Source organism: Thermobia domestica, chromosome 3 (assembly GCF_964235325.1).
Source record: "Thermobia domestica chromosome 3, izTheDome1.hap1.1, whole genome shotgun sequence".
Classification (NCBI taxonomy): domain Eukaryota; kingdom Metazoa; phylum Arthropoda; class Insecta; order Zygentoma; family Lepismatidae; genus Thermobia; species Thermobia domestica.
In genome coordinates, this window is record NC_137456.1 from 151,075,218 (window position 1) to 151,099,014 (window position 23,797).

Genomic DNA, 23,797 nt, shown 5'->3' on the forward strand with positions numbered 1-23,797 from the left:
ATTTATTCCATCTTTTCCTGGTCCTGCTTTTACATATTTTTCATATGTTATGTACCTTTCCTCATTATTAGCGATTAGTTTAATTTTCTGTGTATCATAAACCAACTCTTTAATAAACAAATGCGTACTTAACCAGTTAAATTGTGAAGAAATACAGGAACAAAGTTGTGATTTTTATAATTTAAATTGCAATAACTGTGAGCTGCACCTCTAAACTTTCCAGTTAAATGATCATGATCTTCTACTTTTGCTTTACTTTTATTTATCTTATACGAACATTTTTTTAATTCGTATTTCCATTCTTTTATTTTTTCACTCATATCATCTTTATCCTTGTAGAACTGTATTTTCTTCTCTAATATATTTATTTTTTTTATCAACGGCTGGTGGTAAGTCATTCAAGTTTTTCCCACATATATGACAAGTATCTGAACTGTTATAAGCTTCTATTTCCTTCTCACTAAGCTTACTCATGTCAACTACCCTGTTATATATTTCCATAATTTCTATTGCTTCTTTTTGCAACATTTCAATAAATACTTTTGCAGCATCTGGACCTATATAACTAACAGGGGCTTTATAGTTCCCATTTGAATATTTGACATAGTAACAAAAACTCATTGGTTCATGCTTTTGATATTTTACTGTTTTACTACAACTATGCTATATTTTTAACTTACATAAGATGCATTCAAAATCGGCAATTATCACAAATGGAACTCTTAATGATCGATTATAGTTTTGAAACTCTATTTGATTGTCGTATGGTTTTGGAAGTTCTATTCTAACAGCCTCATGCTCTTTACAATATAGCATATGGTTTTGCAACTGCTTCTCATTTTGAAAGTGCCTCGTTGAACATCTGTCGCAGAAGTATAGTTTTTCCTCATGTTTTGTCACTTGAATTCTTATTAATCGTGATGGTTTTTTTATCCAACAAAAATGACTGTTTTTTCATCTTTTACATATAATAAATTGATATAAGTTTCCTGCTTATTTTTTGTGATTTGAAGTGGATATATATTATAGTTTTTGTCATAGCTGTAAACATTGATGGAAATATTACTTCTTCTTTCAAATTTTGGAATATCTTTTAATTGTACAGGAAATTTAATGTTATCACAATACTTCTTTTGCAACTCATTAACAAGCTGTTTATAATGTGAAGGTCTTTGATACTGAGAACATCTGTCTATAGGCTTTAAATAGCTTGCAATAGAATACCAGAAACATTTGTTGTCTTTATTTTTAATATTAATCACTGCTTTCTTATCTTTAATTGGTTTAGGAAGTTCAATATAGGAAGAAGCTCTTAATGGTACATACTTGTTTAATCTGATTTGTAAATATTTAATTTGATGCAATGTCCATCCTGATCCTCTACCTTCAAATTCTTCCATTTCCTTACGAAGTTTTTGTTTTGCATAAGATATATATTCCTTTAAGTCAGTTGATTCTAATATTCTCTCGTTTGATGTTTTAAAATTGCGCTCTTGTATTTCTTTATCTTTAATATAGTCACAAATGAAAACAAGGTTAACTTTAACAGGGTGATATTTTAATTCCTCTTTGATTTTGTTAATAGCAACTCTTCCACTTGTATCTAAAAATTTTATTGGGTCTTTATATCCTCCTGTGTTTTCAACTTTAATGGTTTGTAAACGCTTCTTTAATGCTGTTTCTTCTAATTCTACTTTTATAGGTATACGTGTTGGTTTCGGTTCTTCAATTACTTCTTGTTTAAATGGGAATATATTTCTAATTTGTTTTCTGCTTTGTTCATCATCATATTGTTTAAGAAGGTTTATTAGTTCTGCTTTTCTTAATCGGGAATATCTTCTGATTCCCCTCTCTTTACATTGTCGCCTTAACTCTACTACAGTAAATCTACTATAATTTCTCATCTTATTTACTATATACAAAATCTTACTATTACTCAATTTTTATCTTCGCCGGATTATTTCTAATCATTTTTGTACTATTTTTAGTTCCATTTATCCTAATACAACACTTAACATTGTACACTCCTGCCATTGTCTACATATTACGCGTTGTATTAGAACACGACTTTCATGGGAATAACACATCAAAGTTACATATACACATACAAAATTAAATCATTTTGTAAACTTACTCATCATCATAATCATCACTACCATATTTATATTCATCATCACTACTCAAATCAGATGTTTTTGTTGCATTATTAATAATTCTTTTTCCTTTAACAGTATTTGCTTCTCTAGTAGTGCTGCTAAGAGTTTAAGATCATGATGAATTAGTTTAAGTCTATCATGTAATAAATCAAATTCTTTCTCCATATTTATTATATAGAAAACCAACAAAAATGAGATAAATTTTAAAAATTAAGAATAAAAACGAACAGGTGAATATGACTAGTGCTAAGGAAATATTATCTTACAAACCTATATTTGATTGTGTATGTAAACATTTAGATATTGGAGGTTATAATGATGAAGACAAAATAAATTTTAGCATCTCCATAGGTATGTTAGATCATTTGTTCAAGAAAGCCGCTAAAGAAAAGAATTCATTTCTTATAAAAAACATTCTCTATACAAACGTTATGAACTTGTCTGATGAGATATTAGATTCACTGACTGATGAACAATGGTTATCTATAGGTTATGATGATTATGATGAATATAACTATGATCACATTACAGAAGACTTGATACGTAAATATTTGCAGAAAGTTAATTTGAGTGAAATATGTTCATGGAAAAAGTTATCGGAAGAGTTTATAAGAGAATTAGCTGATAAAGTTGATTGGGAGATTGTTTCGGAAAGCCAAGACTAATCAGAAGACTTTATAAGAGAATTTGCAGATAGAGTTCATTGGAGAGAAGTATCGTATAATCAAAACCTATCTGAAGAATTTATTAATGAGTTTATAGACAAAGTTGACTTTGATTTAACAAAAGAGACACTGACCAAAGCTTAAAACTTTACTTTATTTTAAATTATAATTTGTAACTGTTTCGGATATCTAGTATATCCTTCTTCAGACACGATCGAAATTAATGAAAATACAGACGTATGTATAAATGATGTTATAACAGAGTTTACATACACATTTTTTATAACAATGAATATATATATGGCGGTTAAAGAATTTAAACTCTGTTATAACAACATTTATACATATGTCTGTATTTTCATTAATTTCGATCGTGTCTGAAGAAGGATATGCTAGATATCCGAAACAGTTACAAATTATAATATAAAATAAAGTAAAGTTTTAAGCTTTGGTCAGTGTCTCTTTTGTTAAAACAATTAATCCAAAGCCATGAATAGTCTTACTATTGACTTTGATGCTATATCTTATGGAAGCAAACTCTCTGAAGCCTTTATACGAGAACATGCAGAGAAAGTTTCTTGGTGGCGCTTATCTGGAACTCATGAATTATCAGAAAATCTTATAAGAGATTACGCTGACAAAGTAGATTGGGAAATGATTTCAATGTCTCAAAATTTAACAGAAGGATTTATTGCAGAGTTCAAAAACAGAGTTCATTGGCATAAAATTTCAATTTATCAAAACCTCTCTGTAGAGTTTATATATTTATTTAGACATTATGTAGATTGGAGAGTTATAATAAGAAAATACCGTAATAATTCTGATTTAGGTAGTATATTGAATTTAGCATTCGATGTTACAACAGATGGTTTGTTTAATGTGTAACTAATTACCTTTTATGACTATTATATCATAAAAGTTGTAGCCTTTATTATTATATCATAAAAGTCGAAACCTTAATTATCAAATAATAACCTACCATACAAGCAATCTATACTGTTAATCAATTCTTCTTCTGATAGGGGTGTCCAAAACTCGTTACCGTTACCTTTACGAATCAATAACAAACTCATCGTTTCTTCTCCATCCACAGATCAAATGGTTATGTTTAAACTAAGATGAATGCTCTGTGTTGTATTTAAGCTAGATTCTATGTGTAATGGTTGTTTTGATATGTCAGATTGTATTGCTATGATATGTTTAATCTTTTTGTACATGTTAGAGTTTTATGATAATTATCATAAAACACATCATTATTTTTTATAGTTGAAGGTTGTTTAAGATTTTAAGACCTCATTCTCAATAATGTCGTCTATAGTTTCTTTAATAATTTTCAAATCACATTCAAAGAATTCCTTTTCAGTACGATAATCTTCTAAATCTTGATGAATTGACTTCTCTAGCTCTCGTGCGTTGTTGCTTCTATAAGTTTTATCAAAGTAAAACAGATCGAAATTTGCTCTGTATGCATTTAGTTGTTTTAATCTTTCTTCTAAGGTCTGAGTGAAGCCAATCTTATAAATATTTCTTTCCTTATACAGGTTTGTTGTAGCGATATAAACAAAACCTAACTTATCATCATCTTTTTTCAATTGAGACCATCTTTTTATTTCTTGGAACAAGTCTGGATGAACATATGTACCCCTGATTATCCTTTGTCTTCCTCCTAAAATCATGTAATATATTTTTTTAGACTGATACTTTTCTTCTAGTTTCTTTTATTATTGTTGTAGATTGTTTATTTTCTAACCAATGATCAAACCTTCTCCCATTGACCTGACACAACTTAGTAGCGTTGTAATATCCTGTTGGTTTGTCTATAATCAATTTGAAATCACCAAACAGACCATACCAGTAATCATCTTTAATCTATTCATAGCAAATATCATTTAAACTATACGAATTATCCATAGTGCTCATATTTATTATATTAAAATGTTGATTTAATCATTTTCGGTGTTTTTACCTGTCGTTTTAACGGGGTAAAATTTTAAATACCGTTGTGAAGAGTAACAGTCCACTAGCCTTTTATAGAATAATAACCATAAAAGACAACCTTTATATTTACACTACAACATTACTTTTATCTATCCAACTATTATGTGAATCATCAAATCCTAGCCATTTAACGTATACTTTATCACCTTTCTTTCTTAACACCTTTTCCACCAAGTATTCATCTTTATGTTTCGTCTTTAATAGTTCTGGTTCGTAAAATCTACCTTGCACATCCTCTTCTTCTAAATCTTTAATTCTATATGTAGGCGGATTAGATGGAATAACTTCACTAATAACAAATACTTCTGTTGACCAATTAGATGTATATCCTTTTTCAAATAACCCTTTCGACTTACTTATACGAACATAATCACCTAACTTGTATTTGGGTTTAATACGCCTATATTCTTTCTTATACACTTTCTCCAATATTGTTCGCTCATTCTTCTTATTAACTTCTATAGGCTTTAAACCAATTGTTCTATGTACTCTATTATTATACTCACTAACCAAGGTTGGTAATATCTCTATCCATTTGTAATTCCCTTGGGTTGTAAATTTCTTGCACATGTTCTGTTTAAGTGTTCTATTAAATCTTTCAACAACAGAAGCTTTTTTACCACTATATGTTGAATAATGATTAATCCTATTTTCCCCCATCAACTTCTTAAATTCTTTATTGTAAAACTCTTTACCTTGATCAGTTTGTAAATTACTAGGTTTTCTTACTTTTAACACTGATTCAAATGCTTCTGTAACATTCTTACCACTCTTATCTTTAACAGGAACAGCAAACGTATATTTTGAGAACACATCTATAATCGTTAGCAGATACTTATAGCCTGTATTTAATTTTGAAACACCTTTTAACACACCACTATCCATTTCCACAAGATCTGCTTGCCATAAATCATCTATACCTTTAACAATAACACTTAACCTAGGATAATTCTTTCTAGATGGTTTATGAATTTCTTCTATAATGTCTTCTCTAACACCTTTACCATCATATAGTCAATCATTATTTTCAACGAATTGAGTTTTAGTAACACCACATATAGAACAAATACCTTTCTTTAGATATCTTCCATTCTTTGTTTGTTCAATTCTAATGGTATCTTCCTTCGTATCTGTTAATTTCTTACATTTAACACAATACATCATCATTATTTATTGTATAGAAAATCAACAAAAATTAAATTTATCACTACCTAATACTATATTTTTAACATTATCGTCATCATCACTTGATTCGTTTTCACCTTCATCTTCTGTTTCTATATACATAATAATCAATAATAACTTACCTTCTTTCAAATCAGAATCTTTAGTTGGTCTAATTGTTAACTGATCATGTATATTAAAGTGTAATGGAAACCTTTCAACTACTGTGTCATTTAAAAACAGATCTATATGATGTTTATTAAGACTTCATTCTATATCCATTAAACTACCTCTATAAAGAAATTTGTAGGCAGCAGCTAAATTATATACAAAAAAGACTGGTTTCCCAAGATCATCTTCTGTCAATCGACATGGTAATTCAACAATTTCTTTTCGTGTAAGTAAATTAAACTCTTCTTTCACTGATTCAAGCTGTTCTAATGTCACAACATCTTGTTTATCAATAGCATTAGATACATTAACCAATCTTTTATTCTTAAAATCAACCCAGGATGTAAAAACTTCTCTAGATTCTTCTATTATACTTTTAACATTACCAAAAATATCCATATTTATTATATAGCAAACGTCTTTAGGAAAGTTTAGGAATGTAGAAGATTATGGTTTCATAGTAATTGATATGACAAGGAAGGTAAACAATGGTAAGTATAGGAATAAGATAAAACACTTCTTAAACGTTTGACGTTTTTTCACGTTTATTGATGTTCTTTCACGTTCTTTAACATTTATTGACGTTTGTTCGTGTTCTATATAATAAATGGATGAGAAAGAAATTAATAAAAATACCAAGTTAAAGGAGTTCTTGATAAAGGGCTTCAAATCTTGGAAGAAAGAAAGAGCAGGTATATACGAGAAATTTAAGACGCAAGAACAGCCTGTAATTGATGCTATTCAAAACTTGGGAAGTGAGATCAAAGAAGTAGCAGAACAAAATAAAAATCTAATAACTGAACTGGTTCCAGCTGTACATAAGACGGCTTCAATAGATCCTAGTCTACTAGAAACACCTAAAAAAGATAACTTATGATAGTCCTCCAAGTAGTAGTGATACGCCTATAACAGGAGAAATAAAACAAATGAGAAAACAAATTAAAGACAAAGTTGAAGGAGTAGAGCCTTTAACAACAGCACAATCATTTGGTAAGATTGCAACGAAATATTATAGTAGAAGAAATGACAATGTATTTGGAATAAGAGCTGTAGAAGAAGATGGGAAAATAATAAATAAGATAGGAAATTCTGAAGTTAAAGTGAGTGGTGATGATTTGATAATTAATGGTAAAACTTATAAAGGAACAGAAGGTCTATGGGAATTGTTAACGATGAATACTAATAAAACCATCGAAGATTATGATGATGACGATTTTGAACAGTACAAGGAAATAATAATAGAATCAGATGCTCCCTTCCAAAAATATAGTCGAGATAAAAAAGTAGCATCGAATAGAGGTTCTAAGTACATTAATATTATCAAGCCTATTTGGGATAATTATATTAAACCATCTTTACCTCCAACTCCTAAAAATAACACGACACCTAAAAGGACTGGTGAAAGGAATTAAACAATATACAGAGATAACTAAAGAATATATATGGATGGATGATGTGAGAAACTTAATTGATCGGCTAATAGTTATAGATGGAGAAGAAAAGGCTGGTAATAATAACTTTTATAATGAGATAGTAGGCATAGTGAGTATGATTAATAGTAAGCTTTCACAATTTATTCCTAATGATCCAAAAGGTATAGGTTATTTGATTAAGATCTTAAATACATTACCACCACGATTCTGGAATGATGAGGAGCTTGGAAAAGGATTAGTAAATGATTTGATTAATAAACTCCCATTTGAATTACATATGCCAGGATTTTCGTATTGTGGTCCGGGAACTAAGCTACAAGAAAGATTAGAAAGAGGTGATAAAGGTATTAACCCATTAGATGAGGCTTGTAAAGAACACGATATATACTACAGAAACAATAAAGATACAGAGTCAAGACATATTGCAGATAAGGAACTAGAAACTAAAGCATGGAAAAGAGCATTTAGTAGTGATGCGTCAATTGGTGAACGATTAGCTGCTTTTGGAGTTGGTACTGCTATGAATGCTAAGGTTAAGTTAGGATGGGGATTATAAGTTTTTAAATGTTATTATGTATGATACTTTTATGGGTATATCCCATAAAAGCGTTGTTTTAAGATTTTCTTTATAATAAATGGATAGTATTGAGAGTTACGAGTTACAGAGTTTTAAAGCTAACACAAGAACATTTAATAATTTGAATGAAGCTGACAAAGATATTGAGTTCGATTTCGATGTGGGAGAGGGGTTTATACATCCACACAAAGCAGATTATCATATGATTTTGAAGTTGTTGGTGCATCAGTTGGAGAAACATTTGGTGCAAATGATACTATAAAATTTGTAGATAACTTCTTACCATTCTTCTTTTCTCAAATTGAGGTTAGAAAGCATGGAGTTGTTATAGATAAGATTGAACTACCTGGAATAACATCTACAGCTATTGGAACATTAAAGATTTCCAAACCAGAAGTTGAATATCTAAAACAAGCAGGATTTAAAACAGATGATAAACTTGGTCTAAGAAAGGATTTTGGCGTTTTGTACCCATTAAGATTAATTCCAGGCTTTTTAAGTGATTATAAAGAGGTTATGTGGAAAGGTGGATTGAGAATAACATTTACAAAAGCTAACAACAATAACGATGTCTTATACAAATGGACTGGATCAGGAGCAGGTGCAGCAGCTCCTCATGATGGAAAAATAACAATAAAAAGTATGGAGTTAAGAATGCCTATTGTTGAATACGAATCTAATTATGAAAACAAGTTAAAGTTGAATATTCTTAAAGAACCTAAAATCAAGTTTTCATTCCATACTTTTCAATGTGTTCAAAAGAGTGTTGTAGGTTCTTTCTTGGAGTTCGATGTTACTATTCAATTTAATTCTAGACAAGTTGATATGCCTGATTTTGTAGTTGTAATGTTCCAAACTGATAGAAGTGGTAAACAAACAGCAGATGCAAGTAAGTTCGATCATTGTAAGGTAAAGAATATCTATCTTAAGAATGGGAGAAATGAGGTATTTCCAAAAGAATCAAGAAACTTAGATATTGCTAACAAGGATTATTTTAAGATGTATGAAGATTATACTGCATTCAAGAGAATAACATGTGGCAATACCGAAATGTACTATGATCCTAAAGAGTTTATAGATAACAGACCAATGTATGTGATTAATTGTAGTAAGAGGAAGAATGTATCGGTAAATGAGAGAACAAACATAAAGATTGTAGTAGACTTTGCAGAAGCTGTGTCTGCTAATACTATATGTTGTGCCATTTTAATTGGACAAAAGAACTTTACATATGATCCTAAGAACGAGAAAGTAGTAGAAGAGTTTTAGATAGTTAGACGTATTTTTGTATTTTTTATGGGAATTTTCCATAAACGAAATTGACAAAAATGATTAAAATATTTTGGTGAAGATAAAAATTGAAGAGTGTTCATTGATTTTCAATATAATAAATACGATGGCGAGTCATATTGAGGTTTTAAATAAACTTGGAAGTCTTGAACAAAAACAAGTTATTGGATTAAGAGAATTAGAATTAAATACAGAATATAATATTGTGAAATTGGAAAAGATTAAAACTAAGTTTGAGAAGAGCATTTTAGTTGAGTGTGAGGAGTTTAAGGTCTTTCTTCCACCTAGATTTACAACACACTTAACAGATAAAATAATTGATGAGATCGTTAAAGATGGAATAAAAATCAAATACACTGGTTTAAAAGATAACTACCCAACTATGGGGTTCTGTACGTAAATTTCAAATAGGAAGTGGTTTTATGAATTTCAAATGTGGAGCGGTTTTATGAATTTCTCATGAAACTAACATTTTCCTTATAACAAATAAGCTATGGCTACTTATTTGAATAAAAAATGACGTTAAAGCATTGAGATTCCTTCGCATAGATGAGTTAGAAAAAGGTAAAGCGTACGAGATAACATTATGGAAATTGATTCAAACACAGCGTTATGGTCAAAGAGTTTTAGTACATTTAGATGAGAAATAGAAGACGTTATTACCACAAAGATATAATGATGAAACTGAGCAAGTGTTGAAAGATTTGAAAAAATATAAGCTGTTTGTTAAGTATGAGGGTTTAAAAGATTTAAATTATGGTTATAAGATACATCAGTTTTACTTTAGAAATGAATCCAAAAAATAACAAAAATAAAACTTGTAATTTTAAGTATGTTTTAAGTGTATAAGTGGTTTTATGGTTTCATTATCAATATCCGAACTTGTAATTTTAAGTATGTTTTAAGTGTATAAGTGCTTTATAGTATCAAGACTATAAAAAATTAAGACCTTTAGATATACAGAACATAATGTCATTTTAATTTTAAAGATATATGAATAAATAAGGGATTTTTTTGAGTTTTTTATAATTATATCCTTAGAGTTATGCAACTTATAAGACATTCAATAGATAGTAAATTTATTTCTCTATTGAATGTCGTTTAAATTTTGAAAATCGGTTGCTATTTAGCCGACTTATTACAAATTCAAAATTTCGGGAATTTTTTACGGGTTTATTTTTGTTTTTGGAAAAATGTTATTCTTTAAAAAGGTCTTAGAATTTTATGTAAATTATGGCAGTATTTTTATTTTTTCGATTTAATGAAATTTTGTAGAGATATTGAAAAAGGGGGAAATATCCTGTAAGTTATGCAACCATTTATTCACTTTATAAAATTGGTTATGTTTTTAGTATTCATTTGCCGTTTGAATTTTTGAAATCGGTTAATTAGGGACCGAGCTATTGAATTTTAACGTTATTTGAGGTGAGGTTGCAGTGTTGCCAACTCACTTTTAACAATTATCATATTTATTAGTAATGGGGTGAATTCATCCCTATATGTTTTAAAGCGATATCTTGAAAAATTAAAATCCTTGAATGTTCCGAAAAAATATTGAGTTGGATACACTGCATGGTAAAACATTAGTTTTGTTGGCGGTTTATTTAAACAGTTTCTCGCTCATGCTAGCTAAGTAACACGGAAAGTGTTTTAATTTGCATAGTTGAAGTTGTCCGTTCAGAAATTTGCATGAACAACGATTGTGAATCTAGAAACGAAAGAAAGACACTCTGCCAAGAAAAGTGTCTGAGATAAGTCTTTCTCAAACTGAGGAGGGAGAAAAGCGTGAGATACATTTGGCTGAAGTCCAAACAGCTGCTAAAAAAGAAAGAAAACATGTTGCATCTACTAGCTAGAAGCTCTGTTGAAGGAAGAGAAAAGAAAATATGTTGATGTGAGGAAAAGAAAAAAGAAAATCGGGTTACATGTCTCGTTCTAAGAAGGAAAGAGAGAGGCTATAAGTCTAATACATATATGCATGTTCATGCTTCTCTCAACTGAATATATGTATGTGCGTATGTGCAGTAAAAGCTGGAATGTATATACATATATACCTGTAACAACTGTATGCAACCTACTTAACTTTAAGTTCGCATTACTCAGCTATTAGTACACCGATTTCGATCAAACAAAAACTATTTTTTCAATCAAAGACAGCACTATAAGTTATAAATTTTAGATGTGTGTTTTTATGATTTTAAATGTCAAAAGAGTATGCAATCTCACTTTAACGTTGTAGTTATGGGAATACTTTGCGCATAGTTCAACTTCATTAATTTTTATGTCTAAATAATCTGGACACAAAAAAGGGCCAAAATTGCGCTAGTCAACTAATGTTAGAGCAAAAAAAAACATTCAAAGAAAGTTCTTAGTAATTACGTTAGTCATCTAGTGGCGATTTGTAGTTAGTGATTTTATATCCCTTTTCTTTAAATTCTGGCAATCTTTTTTGTATCCAATCATGTAGTTTTATATGGGATATGGAACAAAAGTTCTCATTATAATATGCAGGAATTCCACATACAACACATTTATTATTAACATTTCTTTCATTTGTTAAGTCATAACAAGATGTAGTTTCGTTCCTTCTAGTAAAATATGGCGGGAAACCAACGCGTATTATATCTTTAAATAAAAGAACTTGTGGTGCTAGTAATGTAAAACCTACGGGGTTATATGTTGGATCTACAAACTTACATTCTGATAATGTAGCTGGTCTTAAAATCTTAAATCGCGTGTCTATGTTCTTAAAGAAAAGATACATTATTTTTATAAAGTCATGCTCTAACATTTTATTATGTATTTCCATCAGTCGTTCTATTGATGAGAGTGAATAATCTATCAACGGTCCAGAATATTTTAAACCCTGTTCAGTTTCTTTATTAAGATTCTCTACTCTACAGCATCTTTTACAGTTATCTCACCTCTTGTTTCCATTTCTAGCGAACTCTTGGAATTGTTTTAATTCTCCACAAATTACACACTTTTTCATGATTTATTAAATATAAAATATTCAAAATAGTTAGCTCATTTTTGTTTGATTTTAAATGTCATAAAAGCCTATGCAATCTCACTTTGGGTTATCCTTCTGTGTTAAAGTACAATAGTCAGGGGTGGCTTCATAATGATTTGGTAGTTAGGGGGTGGAAGGGGAAAGTTGTCTGCAGAACCTACGTGTATCCCCTACTTACATGTATATAGTAAACGACCAAAATTTTGGACAACACCTTAAGGTACCACTGTCGGCGTCAGTTTTCAATGCATACGCAAAACAATGCACTTTTATGCTCCTCGAAAACATTTCTTTCGTATTTTTGTTAAAACAAAAGTTATAACCATATTCGATTAAGTATCATTTGTTAATATATATATATATATATATATATATATATATATGTAGTAACTCGCTTAGGCTCCCTCCTTGGGGACTCTCTTTATCAGCATAATGTTGTCTGTTATGACCGTTGAAGGTTACAAAAGGTTCCATGCTTCTGTCTGCCTTGGTCTCTTTAGGATACGGGAGTTAGTGTTATTCGTGGAACGCATTATATATTCCATTTATAAGTCTGTATTTCGATATAAGATATTACAAATGACAAAAATCTAAAAGGGCACTTTACTCATAAGGTTGAAGTTTTTCTTTTTTAAAAAAAAAAGACTATTCACTCAGAACCAACACGATAGATTTTTTTGTATATTATAAATATGTATTATATTAATAACCCGACAATACAGTATAACTAATCCCTCCTGAAATATCCACAGTGAGTAATTTCGGGGTGAGTTTCCTTTGAAGAAGTTTCCCAGGAACATTTTATAATTTCCTTGTTATTGAGAAAATAAATGCTTCCATAATAACAGCCACGTGCTTTAGTTTAAGAAATTGAAGCGGCAAAATTTGAAAATTTACTTCCTTTAGTTAAAATAACACCTGATTTATACTTTTTCTGGATCTCTTACAGCGTTCATTATGAAAGTAATGAGCATGATGCTACCCTGACTCAACAATCCACGGCAGCACGCGCTGTCGGCGCGGAAAAAGTCTGTCCTTCCAAACGCGCCCAGAGTCAGTCTGCTGCGAGCAGTAACAGCGTGTGGATGTCGATCCGCGTGAAGCACGTTTTTACAAGTTGTAACACGGCGCGATGGAGGGTTCGCTCGAACAACGCTACGTCATAAAATTTTGCGTCAAGTTGGGTAAGAATGCTACGGAATCTTACCAGATGCTGAAAGAGGCCTACAAGCAGGAGTGTTTGTCAAGATCCCAGGTCGGAAAATGGTACAAGTCGTTCAAGGAGGGTCAGGAGGAGGTCGCCGACGTGCCCTGTTCTGGACGCCCAACAACGGCCAGGACCGACGACAAAGTTAACCGTGTGCAAGAAGTGTTGCGCTCAGACAAGCGTTTGAGCACTCAACAAATCGCGGACACCCTAAACATGTCAACATTTGCGGTACATGGGATAGTGACCGAGGACCTGCAAATGCGAAAGGTCTGTGCGAAGCTTGTGCAGAAGGTGTTGACGAACAAACAAAAAGAACTTCGAGTTTTGCGCTGCAAGGAGCTGTTGGCATTGTGTGAAAGTAGTCCGGACTTTTTTAGACTCGGTCGTAACTGGAGACGAATCCTGGATTTTCGAATACGATCCAGAATCCAAAAGGTAGAGTGCGGAGTGGCACACCTCATCCTCCCCCCGAAACAAAAAGGAGCACATGAGCAAATCCCGAATCAAAATCATGCTCATTGTCTTCTTCGACGTTCGAGGAATCATCCATTTCGAGTTTGTGCCACCAGGACGACCTGTCAACGCTGGATTTTATCTAGAAGTGCTCAAGAGACTGAAAAGCAGGGTCGCCCGCGTTCGAAGTGACATCAAAGACTCAATGAAACTTCACTACGACAATGCACCAAGTCACACCGCCTTCACCGTCGTCCTCTTTCTGGCCCGGAGCAGAACCCCAGTGGTTCCCAACCCCCTATAGTCCTGACCTGGCTCCTAGTGACTTTTTTTTTGTTTCCCCTTTGAAGAGATACCTCAAAGGAAAACATTGGGACTCCGTGCAGAGCATTCAAGCCCATGTTACAAGGTTTTTAAAAGCCATTCCAGCCGAGGACTTTAAAGATGCTTTATGCTAGAAAGGCGTGGAAATTACGTCTCCAGAAGTGTATCGATGCAGAAGGAGCGTATTTTGAGGAATTTTAAAAATTTGTAACAATCGGAACATTAAAACAGTTTTTCTAAAGCAATGCTCATTACTTTCATAATGAACCCTGTATTTGCTCGTTGTAATGAGCAGCATGTGTGAGTCATTAGTATTATTCTAAGAAGGTTTTCACCAAAATTTTCTTCCACCAAAATTAACTTTGTATTAACAACCTTAAAAGGAGGTATATTTTAATGGAATATATTTGTTACGGTCTCTTAACTTAAATATTTGGAATTGAAGCTCTTACACTTGTTAAAAACTTGAGTCTTCTTGCCTTTTAGTGACTTAAGTAAACATATATAATAAAATTTTCCGTGAAGAAATTTTCAGCATATTAATTTTCCACTACTTTGTCTTAGCTCTCTGTGTTTTCTCAATTTCATAATTTTACCTTTCGTTCAATCTTAAAGTATTGTAATTATTATATGTATTTGTGTTTCTATCTTACAAATTTTATGCTTTCGATACTTTTTTTACAAATATTAGATAATCTGTTTACTAAATAATCCTAATTCATAATAACATATGAGGCTAACAGCGATATTATCTAATAAAATTACGTATGATATATACGTAAACTGTTAATGAATTGGTATGCAAAAATATTATTTCTATTTCATTTTATAAGTTCGAATAAATTAAATTATGAATAACGTACCGCATATGATGTTTGTTGCATTAATTCCACCTGTGCAAAGGAATCCAAAGTCACACACAGACCTTGTAGTTAAGCATCTTCCTGAGTCACATCGATATTGATTTGGTTTACACGAACGACTTGCTATTAAAAATAGAATATGATGAATTAGTAATGTCATGTAAGTAGAAATTTGAAGCATACTTCCTAATTTACAGATAACCAGCACTGCAAAGGAGAGCAATTACACAAACTTCCTAGCTTTCAGTGAATTTTATATTGAACTAAGACACCTTCGAACTATTGACCCCAAGTAGAAATTAGCTCAAAATATAATCCGAGTCTAAGCTCGAAACTACGCTCAACTTCGGTACTATCTATTTTCAAATTAAATCCTCATTGGTCACTTGTGAGTTTCCTATTATCAAATCTCTGAGAAGACGAAATTCTTCTACGGATATCAAACATCTTGACACAATGGTAATAAAACTGATACGAAATTTCAAAGCTAGTAAATAGATACAGGAAAACCTTCCCAAATCACGGTAAATCTACTTAACGAATTTGATGACTCTCTTCTCTTTCGTTTACATGATTGAAAGACTTAACATGGAGGCGAGGTCAGTCAAAAAATTTGTATTTGTATCAGGTTAAAGAATAAAAAGAAGAAGCAAGAATGTAGAATGCTAATAAGGGCCAATGGGCTTCTTTAGTTAATAAAGGTAAAGATGAGAAACTGAATACTCAAGAGAGTTAGGCAATTGACTATATTTTGTAAATAATTATCTAGTCAAAGTGAAAAGAAATTTAAGCGTTTTTCATAGATTGCGTATAAAATTTCCTAATTTTCTTACCAGTGATAAATTATTAGATATGGTGCACTATTACAATTAAGTGTTGTAGCCGAGAGATAGGCTTGTTGATTACTCGAGAGCCGCTTTGCAATCTCGAACACACGAATATACTTGAGAAGACCTTTGAGGTTCTATCATTGTATTACTCGAGATCCACCTAGACCTGTCGTTGATGTTCATATACTTAACATTTGGCACGGGGAATAGATCTTAGCATATCCTGGATACGAAAATGCAAAGAAACTCATTGGCATCTGTAGGAAAGGCATCCCAAGACCTATATATATATATATATATATATATATATATATATATATATATATATATATATATATATATATATATATATATATATATATATATATATAATCATGTACATATACAACTCAAATTGTGAATTTCGAAGAATAGCAAAATGTAGAAATAAAATTGTATTTAAGGTATTTGATGAGGAATACTCAATTACACAAGAACTTGAAATCCAGATAGACCCTATTATCGAAGGAGAGAATGACAATATATTTATTAAGCACATAATTATAAAAAATAACGAGAGAAGGACAGCAATAATGAAAAACTGCAGAAGCCAAAAAAGCAATATAGAAAGAATATTTACCAGAACTATATAAGTAAATTAAAGTAATCAAGAGATGCACAGAACATATTCGGAATGCATATCGATTTAAACAACGTGATTAAATACTAAAATCAGGTAAATTAACAAACGCTGGTTTAGCGGAATATGTCGATTAATGTAAGAGCAACGGAATTTCCCGGCTTAGATACATGGTGGAGACATGTGAATGGTACGGAATGAAAGGCAGTTCTATTCTGAAGAGAATGATTGGCGGATTATAGTCCTAGGGTAAATAGAGATGTCTCAGGAAATTTTTTACCAGAGATCATGGTGTTTTGCGGTAATTTGGGGCATTGTGGGAATTCTTGATTAAATTTCTCCCGCCCTTAGTATTCAAGATAGAAACTTGACATTTGGCACACACATTCAGTATACCAAGTACTATTTATCAGATTTTCTTTAGATCTCTACGTTTACACAGAGCCGTTCCAGAGGGGCCCACATTGTGAAAAAAAATCCCTCCAAAATTTTCCCTTTGACATCATTTTTCCCTCTCCTGGTATATGGTATGAGCATGCAAGTAGTACCATTTGAAAGCCAGCTCCATTCCGAAGAGAATGAGGTATGAACCATGATCCTAGGATAAATAGTGACGATGCAGTAGCTGCTTTACTGAAAGTCTAAAAAATACTCCAAACACCCCGGATCCCCAAATGAACTTCAAGCAGCAAACATGAAGAACATAACCGAAAAGAGCTTTACAGAAAACCAAATGTATAATAATAATAATAATAATAATAATAATAATAATAATAATAATAATAATAATAATAATAATAATAATAATAATAATAAGAAGAAGAAGAAGAAGAAGAAGAAGAATAGTGATTTTTAGCAGCAGTGAACGAATGTATAGGTAAAGAAGTGACATAATATGTAAGATCTGGATAATAGAGGAAATATTAACGACAATGTGAGGAAAGCACAATATACACAAGCACAATATGAGGTGGAATACAAGAAATTCAAATGTTTTATAACATAAGAACAAATGAGACTAAAGAGATGTGAATGGACAATAAATATACGTTAATGGCGGATAATGAGACCAAACGAAATACAGCGAAGGCATGTCTGGAAATAAGAATTTGTTTGGTGATCGATATAATGGATGCTATTAAAGATAGAAGAGGACGATATCTCACATGATATTATCATATAGGAAAAAGTTTATGAAATGTATAAAAACTTTAAAAAAAAATTCGACCAGGAATTCATCAAAAAAATGAAAAGCAGATGGAGGAAAATAATTAAGTCATTCTGCTTAATTTTTAACATTAACGTTACTTTAGATTTTTTATATTCATTGAAAATTGTATTAATAGCTCGTGTTCAAGCAATGAGCTTCAAAAGTAGAATTAAACACAAAAGTGAAACGTAAAAGCAATAAGTATGACAGCAAGTATTGTAACATACTAAGCAAGTTCATATTAAGTATGATGGCATACCTAGAAATTTCGTTAATCCTATTTTCTTAACTAATACTATTTCAATGAGAAAAATTTGTAAAATGTCTTGAAACTATAGTATAAAATGAAGTACAAAACTGTATTTCATATTATCAGAAACTTCTAAGTTGTTAAAGGTTTGTTACAAACCTAGTTGATCAATTTATTTTCTCACTGGAAAATTAGAGTTAACTTCAAACATCTAAGTTATTTTAAACATAATGCAAATATGTAAATAAAATTTTACTTATATAGTGAAAGATAAATTTAACCAATGAAAATAGCACGATATATATATATCGTAAAAGTAATTGTGATTGCAGTTTATTTCCTTTAAGTAATATGGAGCTCCTTCGTGGCTAAGCTATTAGCGTACGCGCCTTTAGCGTGGGAGACCCGGGTTCAATTCCCGGCGGGAGCTCATGTGGTTCGGATTCCTCGTTAATCAGTAGGTCCACGTCTCATATAGCCTTGCTGCTGAACGGGACGCTAAACTAAAATCAATTCAACCTTTAAGTAATATGAAGAATTAATTAAAAATGTAATTAATTTGTTTTCAGCACGTAAGATGTTATGTAGATTTTTCTGATTGTAATCAAGTAGTGACCGGTAGGTATATTGTGTTGTGACTATAGTGGAGAAACCAACATTTCTTATCAAGTCGTGTGGAGATGCTCTTAATAGGGATGCACTAGAACCTGAACCCAGAAAGTGGGGATGATTTATATATTTCCTACAAGCATGGATCAAGGTAAGCTCAAAACCGGTTTCAAAAATTGGGAAGGTGTCATGCATTTTGCTTGGGGGCAGCACTTTACTCATTTTTATTATGATCTTTAAGCCTGTCTACAAAGTCAATTGCAACCATGAAAAATCTGAAACGATGAGACATGTGAAAACAAAAAAAACGTGTCTTTCATCATCTCAAAAGTACAACATATCAAAGTAAAATAAATTGTCACAGGGTCCCCCGCAGGGTCCCAGACGGTGTCGAACTCAAAATTTTTAAATGAAAAGGGGGGTCAACTTGCATATCATATGAAAATTGGCGTTAAATGAAAGCAGATAAGTCAAGTCTCGATTCTCTACGATAAGCCTGTGCAAAATAGCGGTGGGTCAAACTATCAATACAATCTTCATTGCAAAGTCTATGGCCACTCGTATGAATCTGAAACGGTGGGATAGGTGTAGAAACAAAATCACGGATATGTCATTATTTCAAAAGTATAATATTCAAAGTAAAAAAAAAAAATGTTTCAGGTTCCCTTTCAGAGTCCTAAATACTGTCCAACTAAAAATGTTGAAATGGGAAAGGGGTTCAAGTTGAGTATCGTATGAAAGCTGTTGTTAAGTGGAAGATGAAACACGTCTCGACTCTTGATAAGCCTGTGCAAAATAACGGTGGGTCAAAATGTCAACATAGGCGTCATTGAAATGTATATGCCCACTACTATTAATCTGAAACTTGAGACAGGTGTAAAGAAAAAGAAACTAGAATGTTTCCACACGCTTGTGTTGACATTTTAACAACCATAATTTTGCCAGGCTTATCGTAGAGAGTCGAGGCTTGATTTATTTTCTTTCATTTTACACCAACTTTCATACGATATGCAAGTTAACCCCCCTTTCTATTTAAACAGTTTGAGTTCGACCCCGTCTGGGACCCTGCGGGGGACCCTAGGACAAGTTATTTTTCTTTGATACGTTGTACTTTTCAAATGACCAAAGATATGTTTTCCTGTTTTCATATCTGTCTCACCGTTTCAGATTTTTTGAGGTTCAAACGGACTTTATAGACAGGCTTAAAGATCTTAATAAAAAAGATTAAAGTGTTGCCCCCAAATGGAAAGCATGACACTTTCCCAATTTTGGTAACCGGTTTTGATCTTACCTTGACCCAAGCTTTCAGGAAATATATACATAACTCCCACTTTGTTGGTTCAGGTTCAAGTACATCCCAGGTTAGTTGCTTTTACTCTGTGTAGGAAAATATTATCCTATTCTGCTTAACAATGCCATCTTCTTACTTTAAATACATTCATAAATTCTTCAGAATGGTTGCAATTGTCGGTAAACGGTACTCATTGTCCATGTTCCTAGAATGGAAAATCACCGCTAACTCCTAGCAGGTTTGAGGGGAAAATGTCAATATTGCAATAATTGACATTGCTGCATCACTAATACAAGAAACAACTCCCAATGAAATCACTTATGAACATTTGATGTCCTGATTCGTGATTAACCCACTGACTCACATTACATGACTTATGATTTCCACATTTCCATATTATAACATAATTCATCTGGAATATCACCGAAAACGCCTCCTAAATATTATTGCTGACGTTAAACTATCGTTATTAACGTGCAATAGTTTATTACGGTTTTGTATGCCTTGATATATCAAAAATTGCAAATTGTTTTAATATTGCACTATTCATTTCACTATGTACTAACCTCATACATACCGCTAGCCACATTCGTTGCTGGAAAGTGAGTTTCTTCTTCTTGTCATATACTCCTGTCATAATGATAACCAGAGAAGTTCTAGTAAAAAATTGCTTTGCTGTTAATTTCAGTTCACTCACACAACACAAGTGTCGTATTAAAAATATTTTACTTTATTTGTGGTCTAAATGAGTGTCTAACTCAATGTGATTACCGAAATGTTACATTTTTGAATGTTTTGTTTTGAAGGATAGAAGTGTCAATCCTCAATAAATGTACATTCCCTTGGATTATGGGTCTAGATACAAATGGAAATCAATGCCTAAAAATCTAGATGTCAATCTCTTTTGAGGAAGCTCATACCGAGACTCAAACACAGCTTTTTGGGAATTATTATATGACAAAAACAATTAGCTTTTAGATAATATCTGAAAGTTTTACATTCGACACCTAGTTCTTTTTTGGCTAAATACAGTAACATACATCTGTATTTATCTAATTACTCTTGAAAACAATGTCTACAAAAAATAGTATGGAACAATGAAACGTGTTTTGATATTTTTTAATATTAAATTGAGTGTATTTATACAAACAATCCTGTATTATGATTTACTATATCGAATCAAAGTTTTGTGTATAACAATAATTATTATTAGTCACTTTTGATAAATAATTTTATCTTTCCATTTCATGACTTTACAGGCCTATTAAATAGTTTTCCTCACTAATCTTATATTTCATTCGAATACTTCGAGAGAATTCTTCTAATTCATAGACATAATATTAAACTATTTTGCTGTGCTTTTTATCTCTTATCAGAAAGCGTTATTAATCCTAGTAGAATTGTTTATACATGAAAAATAGTCGAATAGTTATGTTACGGTATAATTCAAGCATTCATTACATCTAAAATTGAGTAAACATTGGCTGAACTTACCACACATATCACTTATTTCATCACTTCCATCCCCGCAATCGTCCTCAGAATCACAGACAAACAAATCATCTATGCATTTTCCAGATTTACATTTAAAAAGTCCACCTCTGCATGTGCTGTTACCTAATAAGTGACAATGTTTTCTTAAGAATTTCAAAAGTGTAATTACACAGGTATTTTCAATATATAAATTGCAGAAAAGAACTAAAAATATGTAAACCTATACTATTCAAACATCAACAACATATTAAATAACTTTAAAGGTTTCATTTTAACTACGAACATAATACAAAATACGAGGGAAAATCAAAAAGTAAAGGGACTTAAGGTACTTTATTTTAATGATAGAAAACTGAAACATGCATTATTTTTCTACATAATGTCCCTGCACATAAACTTTCTCGAAAGTTTCATATGTTCTCTGACTCCGTCGCAAAGATGTTTTGGCACCAATTGCACCTTTAACTAATTTTGGACCACATGAATGACTCCTGCAACGGTTGCAAGCCTTCTTCTCCTCAGCGTTTCCTTCAATGGTACAAACATATGAAAATTGCTTGCAGCCAGGTCTGGACTTTATGGTGGGTGTACCAGAAATTTGAACCCAACTTCTTTATTGTTTCGGCTGCCCGTTTGACAGAATATGGCCGAGCTTTATCTCGTTGCAGAATAACACATTTCGCAGCTTTCCACGACATTTGTATCTGACTGCAGGTTTTAGTTTAGTTCGCAACACATCGCAATAGTTGTCACTATTCACAGTTTCGCCCCTTGGGGTGAAATGAACGGGTACCACACTTCATGTCCCAGAATAGTGTTAGCATAATCTTACCAACTGACGGTTGACGTAAAATTTCTTAACTTCCCGTGATGATGGGTATTTCCAAATCGTGCTCGTAGCCTTATTTTTCCGGTTCGTGATGATATACAAGAGTTTCATTTACAGTAATGACTTGCTTTAAAATCCATCTCCCTCGTGACGATAATGGACAAAAAGTTTAAGAGAGATATCCTGCCTTTGTTCCTTATGCTGCACTCACAATTCCTTCTGTAGCCATCTTGCACACACCTTCTGAAAATTGAGCCTGTCGTGTAAGACGAAATATGCTGAACCATGACTGATATGTAAAATTTTGTCGATTTCGTCCAATGTGATACATCTGTTTTCCACCACCATACTCTCAACGATTTTCAAACAAATTGTCCTCGGTCGTTGATGTCGATGGCTTGCTCGATCTTTCCTCATCACATCATAAAGCTCCTCTCTCTTTGAAACGATCTGTCTATTCGTAGGTCTTGCTTTGCGATAAAAAGCTGTTACCATATTGCACTTGAATTCGATGAATTATTTCCTCAGGTTTAACATCTTTCGCAAACAAAAAGTGAATCACTGCCCTAATTTCCTCATTGGTGCAGATTGACAATTAAGCTGCCATGTTTAACGGTCTGCTACACTCCAATGTCTAACGCGGGAATATGAGTCACACGTAGCATAGAAGTGTTGCAAACGATATTAATTCGGCACTGGATAGTAGCAGGGTTACGAAACCCTAGTGCGAGAAATTGCAGGTCCCTTTATTTTTTGACTTCCCCTCTTTTTAAGTGTTTTTGGTATTTAGATGTGTAATGTGTCATGATACTGTATCTAGCAAACTTGTGCAACTAAAAGTTATGTCGATACTTTGCTAGTTGGTCAAGACATTGTTGAAACAACAAATCACAACTCTTCTCAATGAAGATCAATTAGGTTTTAAAGAAAAAGGAAGAAAAATAATTATTTGGTTAGTTATATCAGTTATTTTAAGATTTGGCACCGGGATGCTGTGACGAGTATTTTTTAAACGTTTGATTGTGAAAGTGCAGGTACTGTATGATCTATACACTACAGAATTGCCAAGTGGTATTAATCTCAAGGAATAAGTCATTACGGAATGAACAAACAGAAATGAATACAGAGACTTCTGTACAGATGGTTACACATATAAATTAGACTTGCTTAGTTGAAGATCTACTCAAATGAGTTGGTTTTCCTTCGTAGCTGCAGCACCACCTTCTGTACACACTTAGTCTTTTATTGGATCAAAAGATCCAATATAGGCCCTCTTTCAGGCAAACATTTTCTTGTAGGCCTTATATCTCGACAACTACAAATAGTGTGGCCAAACCAAAACTAATAA

At 32.1% G+C, this 23,797-nt stretch overlaps 2 protein-coding genes across 3 annotated transcripts in view; both read right to left on the minus strand.

Annotated features, from left to right (window-relative positions):
• LOC145680809 (uncharacterized) overlaps nt 1-23,797 on the minus strand; it is a 708,231-nt gene that overhangs the window by 533,186 nt on the left and 151,248 nt on the right. The gene's annotated exons all lie outside the window — the stretch shown is intronic.
• LOC145680811 (uncharacterized) overlaps nt 1-23,797 on the minus strand; it is a 107,191-nt gene that overhangs the window by 45,309 nt on the left and 38,085 nt on the right. For both annotated transcript variants that reach the window (XM_081751885.1, XM_081751884.1), the window contains exons 4-5: nt 21,621-21,743; nt 15,318-15,440 (exon numbers count right to left, since the gene is read on the minus strand). In XM_081751885.1, coding sequence (XP_081608011.1) covers nt 15,318-15,440; nt 21,621-21,743 — 246 coding nt within the window. The remainder of the gene's footprint in view (nt 1-15,317; nt 15,441-21,620; nt 21,744-23,797) is intronic.